Below are 13,276 nucleotides of genomic sequence, written 5' to 3' on the forward strand. Positions count from 1 at the left end.
AGTTCTGTCTGTGTCTAACACCTGGGGCTGAAGACAGGATGTTGCTGGATTGTGACCTAGAAGTGAGATGTACCTGATTAGAGTGACCTCCCACACACTTCCCCCCACCCCAGAATCCATTTCTTTTTCTTCTTTCTTCTTCTTTGATATGGAATCTCACTCTGTCACCCAGACTGGAGTCCAGTGGACCAATCTCAGCTCACTGCAACCTCCACCTCCCAGCTTCAAGTGATTCTTCTGCCTCAGCCTCCCGAGTAGCTGGGATTACAGGTGCATGCCACCACACCTGTATAATTTTTATATTTTTAGTAGAGATGGGGTTTCACCATGTTGGCCAGGCTGGTCTTGAACTCCTGACCTCAACTGATCTACCCCCTACTTGCAAAGTTCTGGGATTACTGCCATGAGCCAGCACACCCAGTCTGTATTACTCCTTCTTCTGACAAAGTATCTGCATTTCCTTTCCATGTGTAGAGCTGTCAGTCAAGGTGCCTTGCCTTATCTGGCCAGGGTACAACCACGCGATCCAGACTGGGTCAATGAGACTCCTGGGAATCTGGATTTTGAGCAGAGCTAAGGAAAGACCCAAAAGATGTTTGAAGCTCCTCTACTCTAACTGTGAAGCCCTGACCTGAAAGAGAATTCCTGTGGTGGAGAATTGTCCTGGCTCCTGCCTTGTTCTGAGCCTTGTTCTCCGGGCTTCTTTTGAATTCTGTGAGCCACACACATCCTTCTAATCATTCATTTACTGCTGAAGTCAACCAGAGTAAGCTTCTATTGTGAAACCAAAAAATGGTGATTCATTGTACCTGGGTTTCCCAGAGAGGTAGTGAGGGGGCAGGGCACTGGATTCTAATTCTCAGGGGCTAACAGGAGTAGACTGCTTTCTGAAAGGGTTCAAGAATGTCCTGTGCTCCACAAGAAACTGGGCATTCAGCCAGAACCACACTAGCCTCTGGATTGCCCAACCTGGATACTACCTACTGCTGCTTCTGGCAGGAACCCCAGGCTCTACTTTGAAAACCACCACCTGGAGTTGCAAATCAGCCCCCAGGTTTCACTCCCAATCCTCTTCAGTCTATTCTGCGTGGGGCTCAGCCTGTTTGCTAAAGGGCAATATTTGAAATTCAGGCCAGGCACTGACAGAATGGAGCTGGAGCTGGAGCTGGAGCAGGGTAAAGGCATGCATCTGTGTTGCTGCAAGGAGGGGCACTAGGGCAGGGGCTATCAACAGCCAGACGTATATATTTTAATATTTGAACAGTCAGTTCAACTGCACTGGTGCACAGCATCTGGCTATCAACTTAGCACCTACGGAACTGTGAGGGCCTCAGAGGGAGGAACTCTCCAGTGTGTCCTTGTAACTCTGCTCGCCTCTCCCTTTTCTTCTCCACCTGTCTCTGCCTAGCCAGGGCTTTGCACAGAGCAGATGGTTAACATATATTTGTAAATCAAAATCCCAGGATAAAACAAAGAAAATGAAGAGGAAGAGAATGGGTTCAAGGAGGGGAAGGAAAATAAAAAGTTGGGTTTGTTCTAAAAAAATCACGCCATGGACCTTCCTCCTGACTCCTCACTCCCCTACCCCAAAGGGTTCATCTACATACACGCTCATTCTAAATAAGCATTAGGGGCACTCTGGAAAGAAAAAATAGTGCGAAATAAAAGTGATGTGTGAAAGAGTGAGGGGTCATCTTGCTAGAGGCAGGGATGACAGTGGCTGCCACTTATTATCTCATTTTCTGTTCACTCAATTTAGGAACTATTATTATTATCCCCATTTTACAGATAAAGAAAGACTCAAAAGAGGCCAAATGGTTTCCCCAAGGTCACAGAGCTAAATGTGGAGATGGGACTCAACCTCTCTTGTGATGCTTCCAAAGCTGGAGCTATATTTAGCAAGCTCAAGTACACCTGGGGAACTCTCCAAATTCCAGAATTACAGCCAGGATCATCGGGATGGCAGTCCCGGGTTGGTGCTGCCACCTAGTGATGGAGAACTGCGGAGATCAACTTTTCTCCCTCTCCTCCATTCCCCTCCCTCCTGTATCCTCCCTTCCCAGCTTGAGAGAGACCTGGACCATGTGAGATCTACCCCAGGCAGCCAACCACCACTTGTTTGGGCAGAAGCTTGAATACAGAGAATTAACCTCTAGATGCAAGCTGGCACCTCATCCGGCTTCCCCGCTCTACCCCAAGGCATAGCTCTGAAGAGATGTTTGGATGAGTGACTGGGAATGCAAATCTGCACAGGCTTGGGCGTCAGCCTGGTTTCCAAACACAAGCTCTGCAGATATTTTACTGTGACGCTCCAGGTAGCAGTGAACAGGATGTCGACGACATCCTGTTCTAGGGTGATAACTATGTTGCACCTGCACGGTCCCAATCACTGAGTGCCTACTAGCTCTCTGTAACATGGTAAGCAGCAGCCTCTAATTTCCCTTTTTTCCCATTTTTTTCTTTTATTTGAGGTTCAGGGATACATGCACATGTTTGTTATATAGGTAAATTGCATATCACAGGGGTCTGGTGTACAGATTATTTCATCACCCCGGTAATATACATAGAACCTGATAGGTAGTTTTTCAGATTTCACCCTCCTCCCGCCTCTACCCTCTAGTAGGCCCCAGTGTCTGTCCCCATCTTTGTGTCCTTAGCTCCCGTTTATAAGTGAGAAAATGCAGTATTTGGTTTTCCATTTCTGTGTTAGTTCGCTCAGAGTAATAGTCTCTAGCTCCATCCATGTTGCTGCAGAGGACATGATCTTGTTCTTTTTTATGGCAGCATAGTATTCCATGGCATATGTGTACCACATTTTCTTTATTGTGTCTATAGCTGATGGGCATTTAGATGGATTCCATCTCTTTGCTATTGTGAATAGTGTCTAATTTCATTTGAAGCCCAAACACCTATCCAAGTTCACTGAGAAGAGCCTTCAGCCCTGATCTTCAGACTCCAAGTGCAGTGATCTTCCTACTCCGCTGCTCTGTGCTGTGCCCCGCTCCCCCACAATTCAACTCACACTGTGAAACCTTGTTTTTGTCAGCCTAGTCATCCAGACGTGATGACTCAAGGGCCTCTGTGAAACAGGCTGTCAGGGAAGGACCTGTGTCAGCACAGTGGCTTTCTTGACCTTTATGGCAGCGGGGAGTTACCTCAACCTAAAACGTGTGACTGCCAAGTGATTTCAGTCTCAATCAAACACGGACATGATCGATGGGCAGATAAGCAAAGCCATTCCCTCTCCCTGAGCTTTCCATACCTCCTTCAGGGTCTTCTCTCTTCTCCCAAATCCAAGGTATCCTGGAACATGGAAGCCAGGGGTTAAATTTTTTCCATCAGATCCAGCTCTCAGAAGCTTGTTGCTAATGGGGAATAAAGGGTCACCTCTAGAAGGCAAGCTGATTCTCACCAAACATGTGCCCCACTGTGCCCACAATTAACCTAGTAATGTCTCCGTCTAGTCCTGCATAATTAGTGTCAGGAAATCCACTTCAGTTACCCATAGTGATGAAATAAACACAACAGTCAGCTCTGCACCTAGCACAGTGGATATACTCAGGGCAGATACCAAGTGACAAGCTCGAAGTAGATTTTTAAACCTGAAATGTGTAGATTATTCATCAAAACTGTGATTTATTACATTTGGGGGTCATTAGACTGCTTTGATGATCTGAGGAAAACTGTGGACTCCCCCACTTCTCCCTTTATAAAACACATGGTTTTTGTTTGTTTGTTTGTTTTGAGACAGAGTTTTGCTCTTGTTGCCCAGGCTGGAGCACAATGGTGCAATCTCAGCTCACCGCAACCTCTGCCTCCTGAGTTCAAGTGATTCTCCTGCCTCAGCCTCCCTGGTAGCTGGGATTACAGGCATGCACCACCATGCCTGGTTAATCTTTTTTGTATTTTTAATAGAGACGGGGTTTCGCTATGTTGGTCAGGCTGGTCTCCAACACTTGACCTCAGGTGATCCACCCACCTCGGCCTCCCAAAGTGCTGGGATTACAGGTGTGAGCCACCACACCCAGCCAAAACACATGTGTATAAATCAATTTGGATGATATGATATCAGGGGTTTACATGATCTTGAAACCTATTCATAGACCCCTAGACAAAAACTCTTCATCGGTCAACACAGCAGCCACCCAACACTCAGGAAACAGCTGCTGGTAGTGAGCATGGCCCAGGACATCAGCATTGGATTAGAGTGCAGAAGCTCCCGTAGTCGCCACAGTGTGGTTAGCCAGGAGGGCAACACACTCGCCAGGAATAAGCCTACCCCATGTGAGGCAGAGTCTGACTTGGGCCATTTCCATCTGTCCACTCTGGCACAATGTGTCATCAATGGTGAGCTGGAAAGAGTAGGGATGAAGCATGCAATGAGGTTCAGGAACCAGACAAAGATTTATGTTATGTACATTACTTTATAACATGTTTTAAAAGGTTGAAAGCGTAATAGATTTTTGAAAATGATACACTCTAAAGATGTCCCTTTGGGCTGGGTGCAGTTGCTCACACCCAGCACTTTGGGAAGCCAAGGTGGGTGGATTGAGTCCAGGGCTGGAAACTAGCCTGGGCAACATAGTGAGACGCTGTCTTTACAAAAAGAAAATTTAAAAATTCGCTGTATGTGGTGTACTCCTATAGTCCTAGCTACTCAGGAGACTAAGTTGGGAGGATCCATTGAGTCCAGGAGTTTGAGGCTGCAGTGAGCTATGATTTAGGAACCCTGGTGACAAGGCAAGACCCTGTCTCTTTAATAAATGCTTTAAATGCTTCAACAACAAATAATTAAGAATGTCTGTTTAACAAATGCTCTCATGCTAACGTAGCCACGTCAAGTGCCCTCTGAGGACTGCAAATGCAGGATTAGGCAAACCTGTGTGAGATGACTGGTGGCCAGAGAATCCAACCCCCAGGGCATATGAACCCTTCTGCCTGCTTTCCAAAAATAAATAACCTCTTTCATACCGTGACTGATGCCTGAAATCCTATTCTTAGAACTTTGTTCCTATGACGTAAGGTCTTTGTCACCCATCAGGTGCTGCTTGTGAGTGTCTTGGCTTGGTTTCTAAGTTAAAATGAGGCCTGCTCCTTTGCAGCTCTCAGGAATCAGTTTGCCTCCCCTGATGCTTCGCTGGCACCTGCTGTCCATTCCATTTGCTTATTGATGTATTCGTTCAACAAAAGGAATTGAGCATTCACTTGTGTAAGACACTCTGCTAGGAAGTAACTAAGTGGAGAAGAAGACAGCAGACCCAGCGCCTGCCCTCATGGAGCCTACAGTTTACCAGGGGAAACAAACACCAAGGAACTCATGATTCTATTTTTATTTTTATTTTTAAATTCATTGAAAAACAGTCTTGCTCTGTCAGGCTGGAATGCAGTGGTACCATCTTGGCTCACTGCAACCTCCGCCTCTTGGGTTCAAGCAATTCTCCCACCTCAGCCTCCTGAGTAGCTGGGATTACAGCCACACACCACCATGCCTGGCTAATTTTTGTATTTTTAGTAAAGATGGGGTTTCACTATGTTGGCCAGGCTGGTCTTGAACTCCTGACCTCAAGTGATCCGCCTGCCTCTGCCTCCCAAACTGCTGGGATTACAGGTGTGAGCCACTGTGCCCTGCCTAATTATTCTAATTAAGTAATGACAATTGTGGTAAATGGCATGAAAAAGAAACATACAGAAATCATACACCCAGGACACCTGACCAATTTCAGGAAGGAAGTGATATTTCAACTGAGCCTTGAAGGAGGAGCAGAGTGAAGCAGATGAGGAAGGCGGGGAAGAGCGTTCCATGAGGATGGAAAAGCATGTGCCCAGGGTGACCAGCATGAGGCATGGAGAGTCTATCTCCTGGCCTGAGGAGCCTACTGAGGTGCCCAAGTAACTAGGAAGATGGTCCTACCTCTTCCTGATGTCACCACCTCCAAAAGTGCTGGTGTTACGCCCTACTTCACAAAGGGATTCCCCATTTTTCTCAGCTGGTGACCCACTGCAGTCGGTTGGCACAGCCCTACCATCCTACATGCCAGCACCCCCAGGCCTTTCCTCTCCTCCAGTCGTCACCAGGAAACCATGGCAGCCTCCTACCTGCCTCCTTGTCTACTCTACACAGCAACCAGAGAGATCCCTTTATAGCACAAGTCCACCACATCACTCCTCTGCTTAAGGCCCCTCCAGGCTTCTGGCTTCACTTAATGTCCACATCCTCATCAGAGCCCACAAGACCCCCTACAAGATCTGACCCCCCACTTACCTGTCTGACCTCCCCTCCCGCCAGCCCCCCACTCTGTTTCTAACCACACTGGCCTCCCTGCTGTGTCTGCCCACACCAAGCACGTTCCTAACTCAGGGCCTTTGCACATGCTATTCCCTGTGCCCAGGACACTCTTGCCCCAGATGTCCATTTCCTCCCTTCCACTCAAATGTTTCTTCCCTAGCCAGTGTCTCACTCTTCATTGTGCCACCTTACACGATATTATGACATTTGTTTAACCATAGACTGTCTCCTCCACAGGATTATAAACTTCAAGAGGCTCAGGACCTTGTCAAGGTGTTCACCGTTATATCCCCTGTGCTCAGAGCAGCACTTTCACATAGGGCTCCACAATATGGTTTTATTCATATTGATGTGTTTATTTTTGAGACAGGGTCTTGCTCCGTGGCCCAGGCTGGGGTGCAGTGGTGTGATCATGGCTCACTGCAGCCTCGACTTTCCAGGCTCAAGTGATCCTCCCACCTCAGCCTCCCAAGTAGCCAGGACCACAGGCATTTGCTTATTAATTCATAGCCACCATGCCTGGCTAATTAACAGTATGCTGAGTCAATCAATTAATGAACAGGTGTCACCACTCACAGCACCACCCATCCCTCCCTTCCCCTCATCCCTCACTAACTTTAGCAAAGGGGAGGAAGGGAATGCATGATTCAAGACCCCATAGTTCTTTCTGGTGTCCCCAAACTTTTCCAACACACTGGTCAGGAGCAGGATTTCTTTCTTTCTCTCTCTCTTTCTCTTTCTCTCTCTTTCTTTCTTTCCTTCCTTCTTTCTTTATTTCTTTCTCTCTCTCTTTCCTTCTACCTATATTTCGCCTGCAGTAGGGAGAAGGCTTTTAATAGCCATGGAAATGCTGGGAACGTGTCACCTTCCAAAGAGTGTGCATGTCTGGGACACAGAGGGAAACACCTCATTGCTTGGTACTGAGGCCCAGGCACAGAGGGGACACTGAGTCCCAGCTTGTGTGCCCCCAAGGCTGTGAGAGATGGAAACAGGTTATATCAGTAGTTTTGTGTGTGTGTGGTTTTCTGATTCACTGGCAGAGCTGAACCATATCAGCAGATGAAATTAGGTGACACATGGCCGTTGCCATCGCGTGAGCCCAGTGGCCGTTTTCTGTCTGGGGTTATACCCGCTCCTCTAGCTCAGCATCACCACCCACAGGCTACCACCGCTGTTTCTGCCGCTTCCATGAACTATATGTACTGTTCTTTACTCAACTTTTAAAATGGGATGGCTTTTATGACTTGAATACATGCGTTTTAAAAGGAAACCAGGAGCTAAGGAAGACCAAAAGACAGGTGTGACAAGCAGGACAAACCTGGCCCCCGAAAAAGGGCTGTGTGCAGAGGTCAAAGGCAGAGGCCTGAAGGGAGGGGACAGTAGGAGCCACCCTCTGGGTGAGGGAATCCGGGTCCCAAGGGGCTGAGCAGAGGGAAGGAGGAAAGGGGAGTAGGTGAGGTCCTAGGACCCTGGGAATCTCATGGGACTTCTAGGCCTGGGGAGACTGGGAGTGGAGAGCGGGGTGGGGGAGCTAATTGTGACATGTTTTTGGTGCATGTGGGGTTCAGGTGAGGTGAGGATGTGACAAGACAGAGGGCAGAGGCTCAGAGAAGAATCAGGGGGACCAGATGAGTGGAGGAATAAAAGTGGGGCACAGTTTAGGTAAGGGGTACTGAGGAGTTGGGTACAGCAAGAGCCACAGCACAGAAGAGGGCCCTAAAGAGTGAAGCACTTTGGGAGGCCAAGGCAGGAAGATCCCTTGAGCCCAGGAGTTCAAGACCAAACTAGGGAACATAGTGATACCCTGTCTCTGCAAAAAATATTATAAAATTAGCCTGGTGTGGTGATATGTGCCTGTTGTCCCAGCTACTTGGGAGGTTGAGCTGGGAGGATTGCTTGAGTCTGAGAGGTCAAGGCTGTGGTGAGCCTGGATGACTAACCACTAGTCTTGGCAACAGAGTGAGATTCTGTCTCAACAAGAGGAAAAAAAAGAGTAAAGGGGAGCAAGGCTGGGGGCATGCCTGTGATAAACTGGAGACTCCGGTGGGTGGGAGTGTTGAGGGGGGACTGCACTGTGTGAGCCAGAAATGGGCTTAGAGGGAAGGGTAGTGAGGCAGGGAGTGGGTGCTGGATGGGTGACCCACCACCCCAGGCAGGACAGGCTGGGGACTGGACAGTGAGTGTGTTGGTCCCAGCTAGGCAGCATCTCTGTGTTACCCACATGCCGCCTAAAGCCATCTACGTACTCCTGCTCTTAAGCAAGGAATGTCAGTCAGCCCAGGGCTTTAGAGGTCAGAAAGCCAAAAGCATATTACACTATCCTATTGGGAAGATAGAGTTCCTGGGAGCCTTGGTGACTAAGAAGCATGTTAAGGAATGAAAAGAAACTCAAGAAAGACCAGAAAGGTAAACTGTCTTACACAGACCTGTAAAAGCAAGAAATAACTGCAAAGACACAATGCTGGGTTTGGATTTTAGAGTCATCTGCAGAATCACATAGATTATTGTACACAAGAAATCCAGTAGGTGCAGGTAGCCCTTGAAGGTGGCTATTCTGGCCAATGGGATGGACCTTATTCAGGTGGATGGGGCTTTCAAGCACTGAGAGGGTAGGGAGCCAGGTTCTTCGTTTCTAAAGGTCCATGTGGGGTGGCAGAAGGCGCTGACTGTTTATCTGCCTGGTTAGTTGCCCCTCTCCTTCTGGGAACTGCCCCTTCTCCACTCCAATATGGGTCTCCCTTGGGAGCTGCCCTGTTCTTATGTGGCCCTTGCCCCCACAGTCATGATTGATGAGGCTGAGAATGGGCATCTGGAAATTTGTGTTTAATATACAAATTCAGGCAGCTTCTCTTGGGCAGCTGAAGCTGCCACCAGGTATAACGCCAGGGCTGCTGGCTGCCATGTTTTCTGACAAGTGGAGAAACTAGCCTTTAGGAAGAGAGAAAATGGAAGCTGCCAGCAGGGAACACGGGAGAAGGCGAGCATCCTGAATGTGTTCCAGTCCTCAGTTCTCTCTGCTCTTCCTGCTGCTTGACCACCAACTCCTCTTGAGGTCTCTGAGAACCCCACCTACCCCAACCCCCAATGTTCTTGAAACACTATCTCTGAGCTGAAGCTGGTGCAAGTTGGGTGTCTGTCTTTTGCAATCAACTCAGCAATGAAAAGAAAGGGTTATTGAAAAAAAAACCTGGAGGCTTCAGCAATCTCGGTTTTCTCATCTGAGACACTAGAAAGCACTTTCAGGGACTACTCGAGGCTCAGGGAAGCTGACGGCATCAGGGGGACTTCACACAACTACTGACTTAAGCTTAAAAGGAACCCATAACTAGCTGGGTTTTATTTTGGGATTGTTTATTTCTAATTATTCTGTTCACAGAATTCAGGGGAACCCAAGCCAAGTGTCCTGCCTATAGCTTTAAGGAGGCACCATGCCAAGGAGTGGAAGATGAGGTGATGAACTCAGGACCCCTTACTTTCCATAAAATTTGCTGATTGAATTTTCATGGTAACTCACACTCTGAAATGGAAATAAGTTCTTTGGCCTCTTGATCCTGGGGTGACAGAGGTCACTGTAAGGAAGGGGTAGAAGGAAGAATAAAGGAATGAGTGCCAAAATCTGACCCACAGACCCTGACCCAGTGACAGATGAACAAATTCACTCAAACACAAATCTCCAGTGAAAGAGTGGGCTGGGGGGGGGGGTCCATAGCCACTCACAGACACTCCTGACAGAGATAGCAGCCATGGCCCCAACCAGCTAGTTCTTTAGGCATTTATTTAGTAAAGATTTAATAACGGAAGCTCTGCGTCAACACACACACTTATGGATAATGATTAAAGGCCAGGTTCTGAGGCCTACAGCAATCACCATTTGTGGGTAATGAACTTCTGCCAACTCCCCGAGTAGGAGGCAGTCAAGCACAGATGGGCAAAGGTTGGTCTTAGGATAATAAGCCATTTAGATAAACTCCTTTGCATTCCCTAGTTATTTGCTTTTCTTTCTTTATCAACTAAAGGTAAAGGGGATTAGGATGCCTTTAGCCAAAACTTCTACTGATACTATGCAAACTTCTCAGCCTTCCAGGCAGGTTTGTGCCTATATTCTGTAATTTTACAATTTCTTCCACCATCCTGAGTGAACCCCCACAAATGAAGAGAAGATCAGGGGGCATGGGTACACAGGCACCTGTCCTCAACAGCCTTGCTTCCCTCTGTGAACGATCTCAAGGTCAAAGCTGGAATTGTTCCTGCACATGCCAGCTCCATCTGCCCAGCTAGTCACATCTAAAACCCAGGCAGGGCATTCTCCTGACCCCTCCCTCTCCATCCTCCTGCAATTCCAGTCCAGTCCACCTTCCAGTCCAGTCCACCCCCATCTACCCCTGCTCACTTCTCTCCATTGTCCTGCCATCACCTTCGTTCAGTTCACAAATTGCATTCTTACCTGAGTGACCACAGCCCTCTGCTTTATCATGCCATGTGCCTTTAACTGTTGCCCTGGCAATCAATAAATCTCACTGCTACCACAGTTTCTCCTTTCCATTATGCAAAGAGAGCCTCACACCTCTGGGCTTTCTATAGATTATGCAAAAAGAAAAGCCATTTAAATATCTCTGCTTCCTCTTTGACTCACGTTTTTAAGTTAGCTCTTTCTCATATTTATGGGGCAACGTTTTTTGATTTTCTAATTATTAAGAAACATTTAAAATATAAAACAGGTATGAAGAATAACACAGTGGACACCCATGATCACACCCAAGGACATGCAGCCGAGGACACAAAAAGTGACCAATGTACAGGGACCTTGTCTTTAGAGGAGGATTGATGCCATCTGAGGCCTTTCCAGATGTACTCATGTACTTCCAGGGAATTGAAAAAACTGTTTCAAACCATGTGTCCCAGACACAGCCCAGAGTCCACACGTCCAGCTGGAAGGCCTTTCTTCTGGACTCTCGTCTGAGGAAAGTGGATCTTCTTCTTCCTTGAGTCCTCAGGAGCTCCTAAGCACATTCCCTTCTAGGACAGACTTAGAGACTCTCTGAGCTGAGAGGACCCTGGGGAGGAAGAAATCCAGACTCCCCCATGGCACAGGAATGCCCTCCCAACTTTCCCACTCATGGGCTCAGTGAGGGATAGCAGTGGGGCCCAAGCCCCACAGGAGAAGCATTCCAGAAAAGAGAAAGGAAGATGCAATAAACAAAGGAGACATGAGCATCTGGAACAACCTGGACATGTTGTTATGTATTTTGAGGCCACCTGGAAGTAGGGCTCATCTAGGAAATGCATGAAAGAAGTTGATGCAGTCAGTCCTTCATTTCTCTTCTGTGGGCCAGACGCAAAGCAAGAGGTTGGGATTTGAGGATGAATAGGCTGTGATTCACAAGCTTGAGGAGCGTATACCGAGAGGTTAACTTAAGTAAACAAACATTTATGAAATGTTTGTTTCATTAAAAAAAAACTGTGTGACAGGAGCTACCACAAATCTGCACGTTCAGGGAAGGAAACCTCTGAATCACACTTAGGGCATGGAGGAAGGCTTCCTGGAGGAGGGGACGCTTGTCCTGCATTGTGGAGCATGCTTGTGGGGAGCTGCAGGTGGCTCCACCTGTCTGGAGCAAAAGTGTAGAGTGGACAGTGGTGGGAGATGTGGCCAGAACAACATCATGGAGACCTTGTGCACAGAGCTGAGTATGAGGCTTCTGAGAGCTAGGGGTGGCCACTGGAGGGTTCAAGGCAAGGTACCCTGAAGAGAACTGGAAAGCCCTGTGAGGTAACATCTGGCTGAAATTGAATGAGTGAGAGCAACAAGGAGGCAGCCGTGGGATGGAAGTGAGAAGCCAGAAGAGGCTACAGCAGGGTGGTGGCAGTGAGAAAGGACAGGAGGGGGCTGGGCACAGTGGCTCACGCCTGTAATCCCAGCACTTTTGGAGGCTGAGGCAGGCTGATCACGAGGTCGGGAGTTAGAGACCAGGCTGGCCAACATGGTGAAACCCTATCTCTACTAAAAATATAAAAATTAGCCAAGCATGGTGGTGCATACCTGTAATCCCAGCTATTTGGGAGGCTGAGGCAGGAGAATTGCTTGAACCTGGGAGGCAGAGGTTGCAGTGAGCTGAGATTGCACCACTGCACTCCAGACTGGGTGACAGAGCAAGACTCCATCTCAAAAGAAAAAAGAGAGAGAGAGAGAAAGGACGGGAGGGAAGACTGTAAGGAAAGAAGCATCTGTGACACTGGGAGTAAGTGAAGGAGGATCTGGGTAATCCTCAGTCTTCAGGCTTGGCTCACTGGGAGCTAGTGGTGCGCTGCATCAGCAGAGAGAATTCCAGATAAGTAGACTCTGGTACAGGTCTTTGGATGATGGGACAGAAGTTGAGTCGTAAGTTGTAGGGATAAGGCCCCACAGACACTACATGTATGAAAGACGGTAGATGCAAAACGAAGGCCAGGGAATGGTCAAGCAAGACTAGGACGTGGGAAATAGATTCTCTGATCACACACACAGTTTCTCTGAGGTGATGCCCTGATGGACTTTGGTGGACATAGCTCGGCTGAAGAGGCATCCCAAGGTTCCAGGGTTGAAGTCTTGGGTGTCCATCTTAGCGCCAACAGTTTAAACTCTAGGAACATCATCTGTGGGCCCCAGTGAAGCAGCTGGAGCTCTGTTCAATTTGATTCCATTTTTTAATTTTAGGGTTTTGTTAAGTTAAAAAAATTAGTTATACATAGTTCGAACAATAAAATAATCATGTATCAAAAATATCAGTTGTCTACGCCCCTTTCCTGTGCTCCAGAGACCACTACTTCCAACTCTTCTCAATTTCTTTTTTTCACATTTAAAAAAATGTTTTGTTACAATTTCAAATATATACAAAAGCAATCAACAGAATGGCATAACACAGTCCAATTTCATTTATATTTTGCTATGTAACAAGCTACTCCAAATCCATGATATAAATCAAGAGCTGTTATGCTCATAGATTCTGAAGA

At 47.5% G+C, this 13,276-nt stretch overlaps 1 protein-coding gene across 2 annotated transcripts in view; it reads right to left on the reverse strand.

Moving 5' to 3' along the window:
* LOC128928843 (uncharacterized) overlaps positions 1 to 13,276 on the reverse strand; it is a 51,299-nt gene that overhangs the window by 29,151 nt on the left and 8,872 nt on the right. The window contains exons 2-3 of one of the 2 annotated variants that reach the window (XM_054240226.2): positions 4,280 to 4,352; positions 3,263 to 3,303 (exon numbers count right to left, since the gene is read on the reverse strand). In XM_054240226.2, coding sequence (XP_054096201.2) covers positions 3,263 to 3,303; positions 4,280 to 4,352 — 114 coding nt within the window. The remainder of the gene's footprint in view (positions 1 to 3,262; positions 3,304 to 4,279; positions 4,353 to 13,276) is intronic. The other variant, XR_008474513.2, reaches the window with a different exon arrangement.

Source organism: Callithrix jacchus, chromosome 8 (assembly GCF_049354715.1).
Source record: "Callithrix jacchus isolate 240 chromosome 8, calJac240_pri, whole genome shotgun sequence".
NCBI classification, from domain to species: domain Eukaryota; kingdom Metazoa; phylum Chordata; class Mammalia; order Primates; family Cebidae; genus Callithrix; species Callithrix jacchus.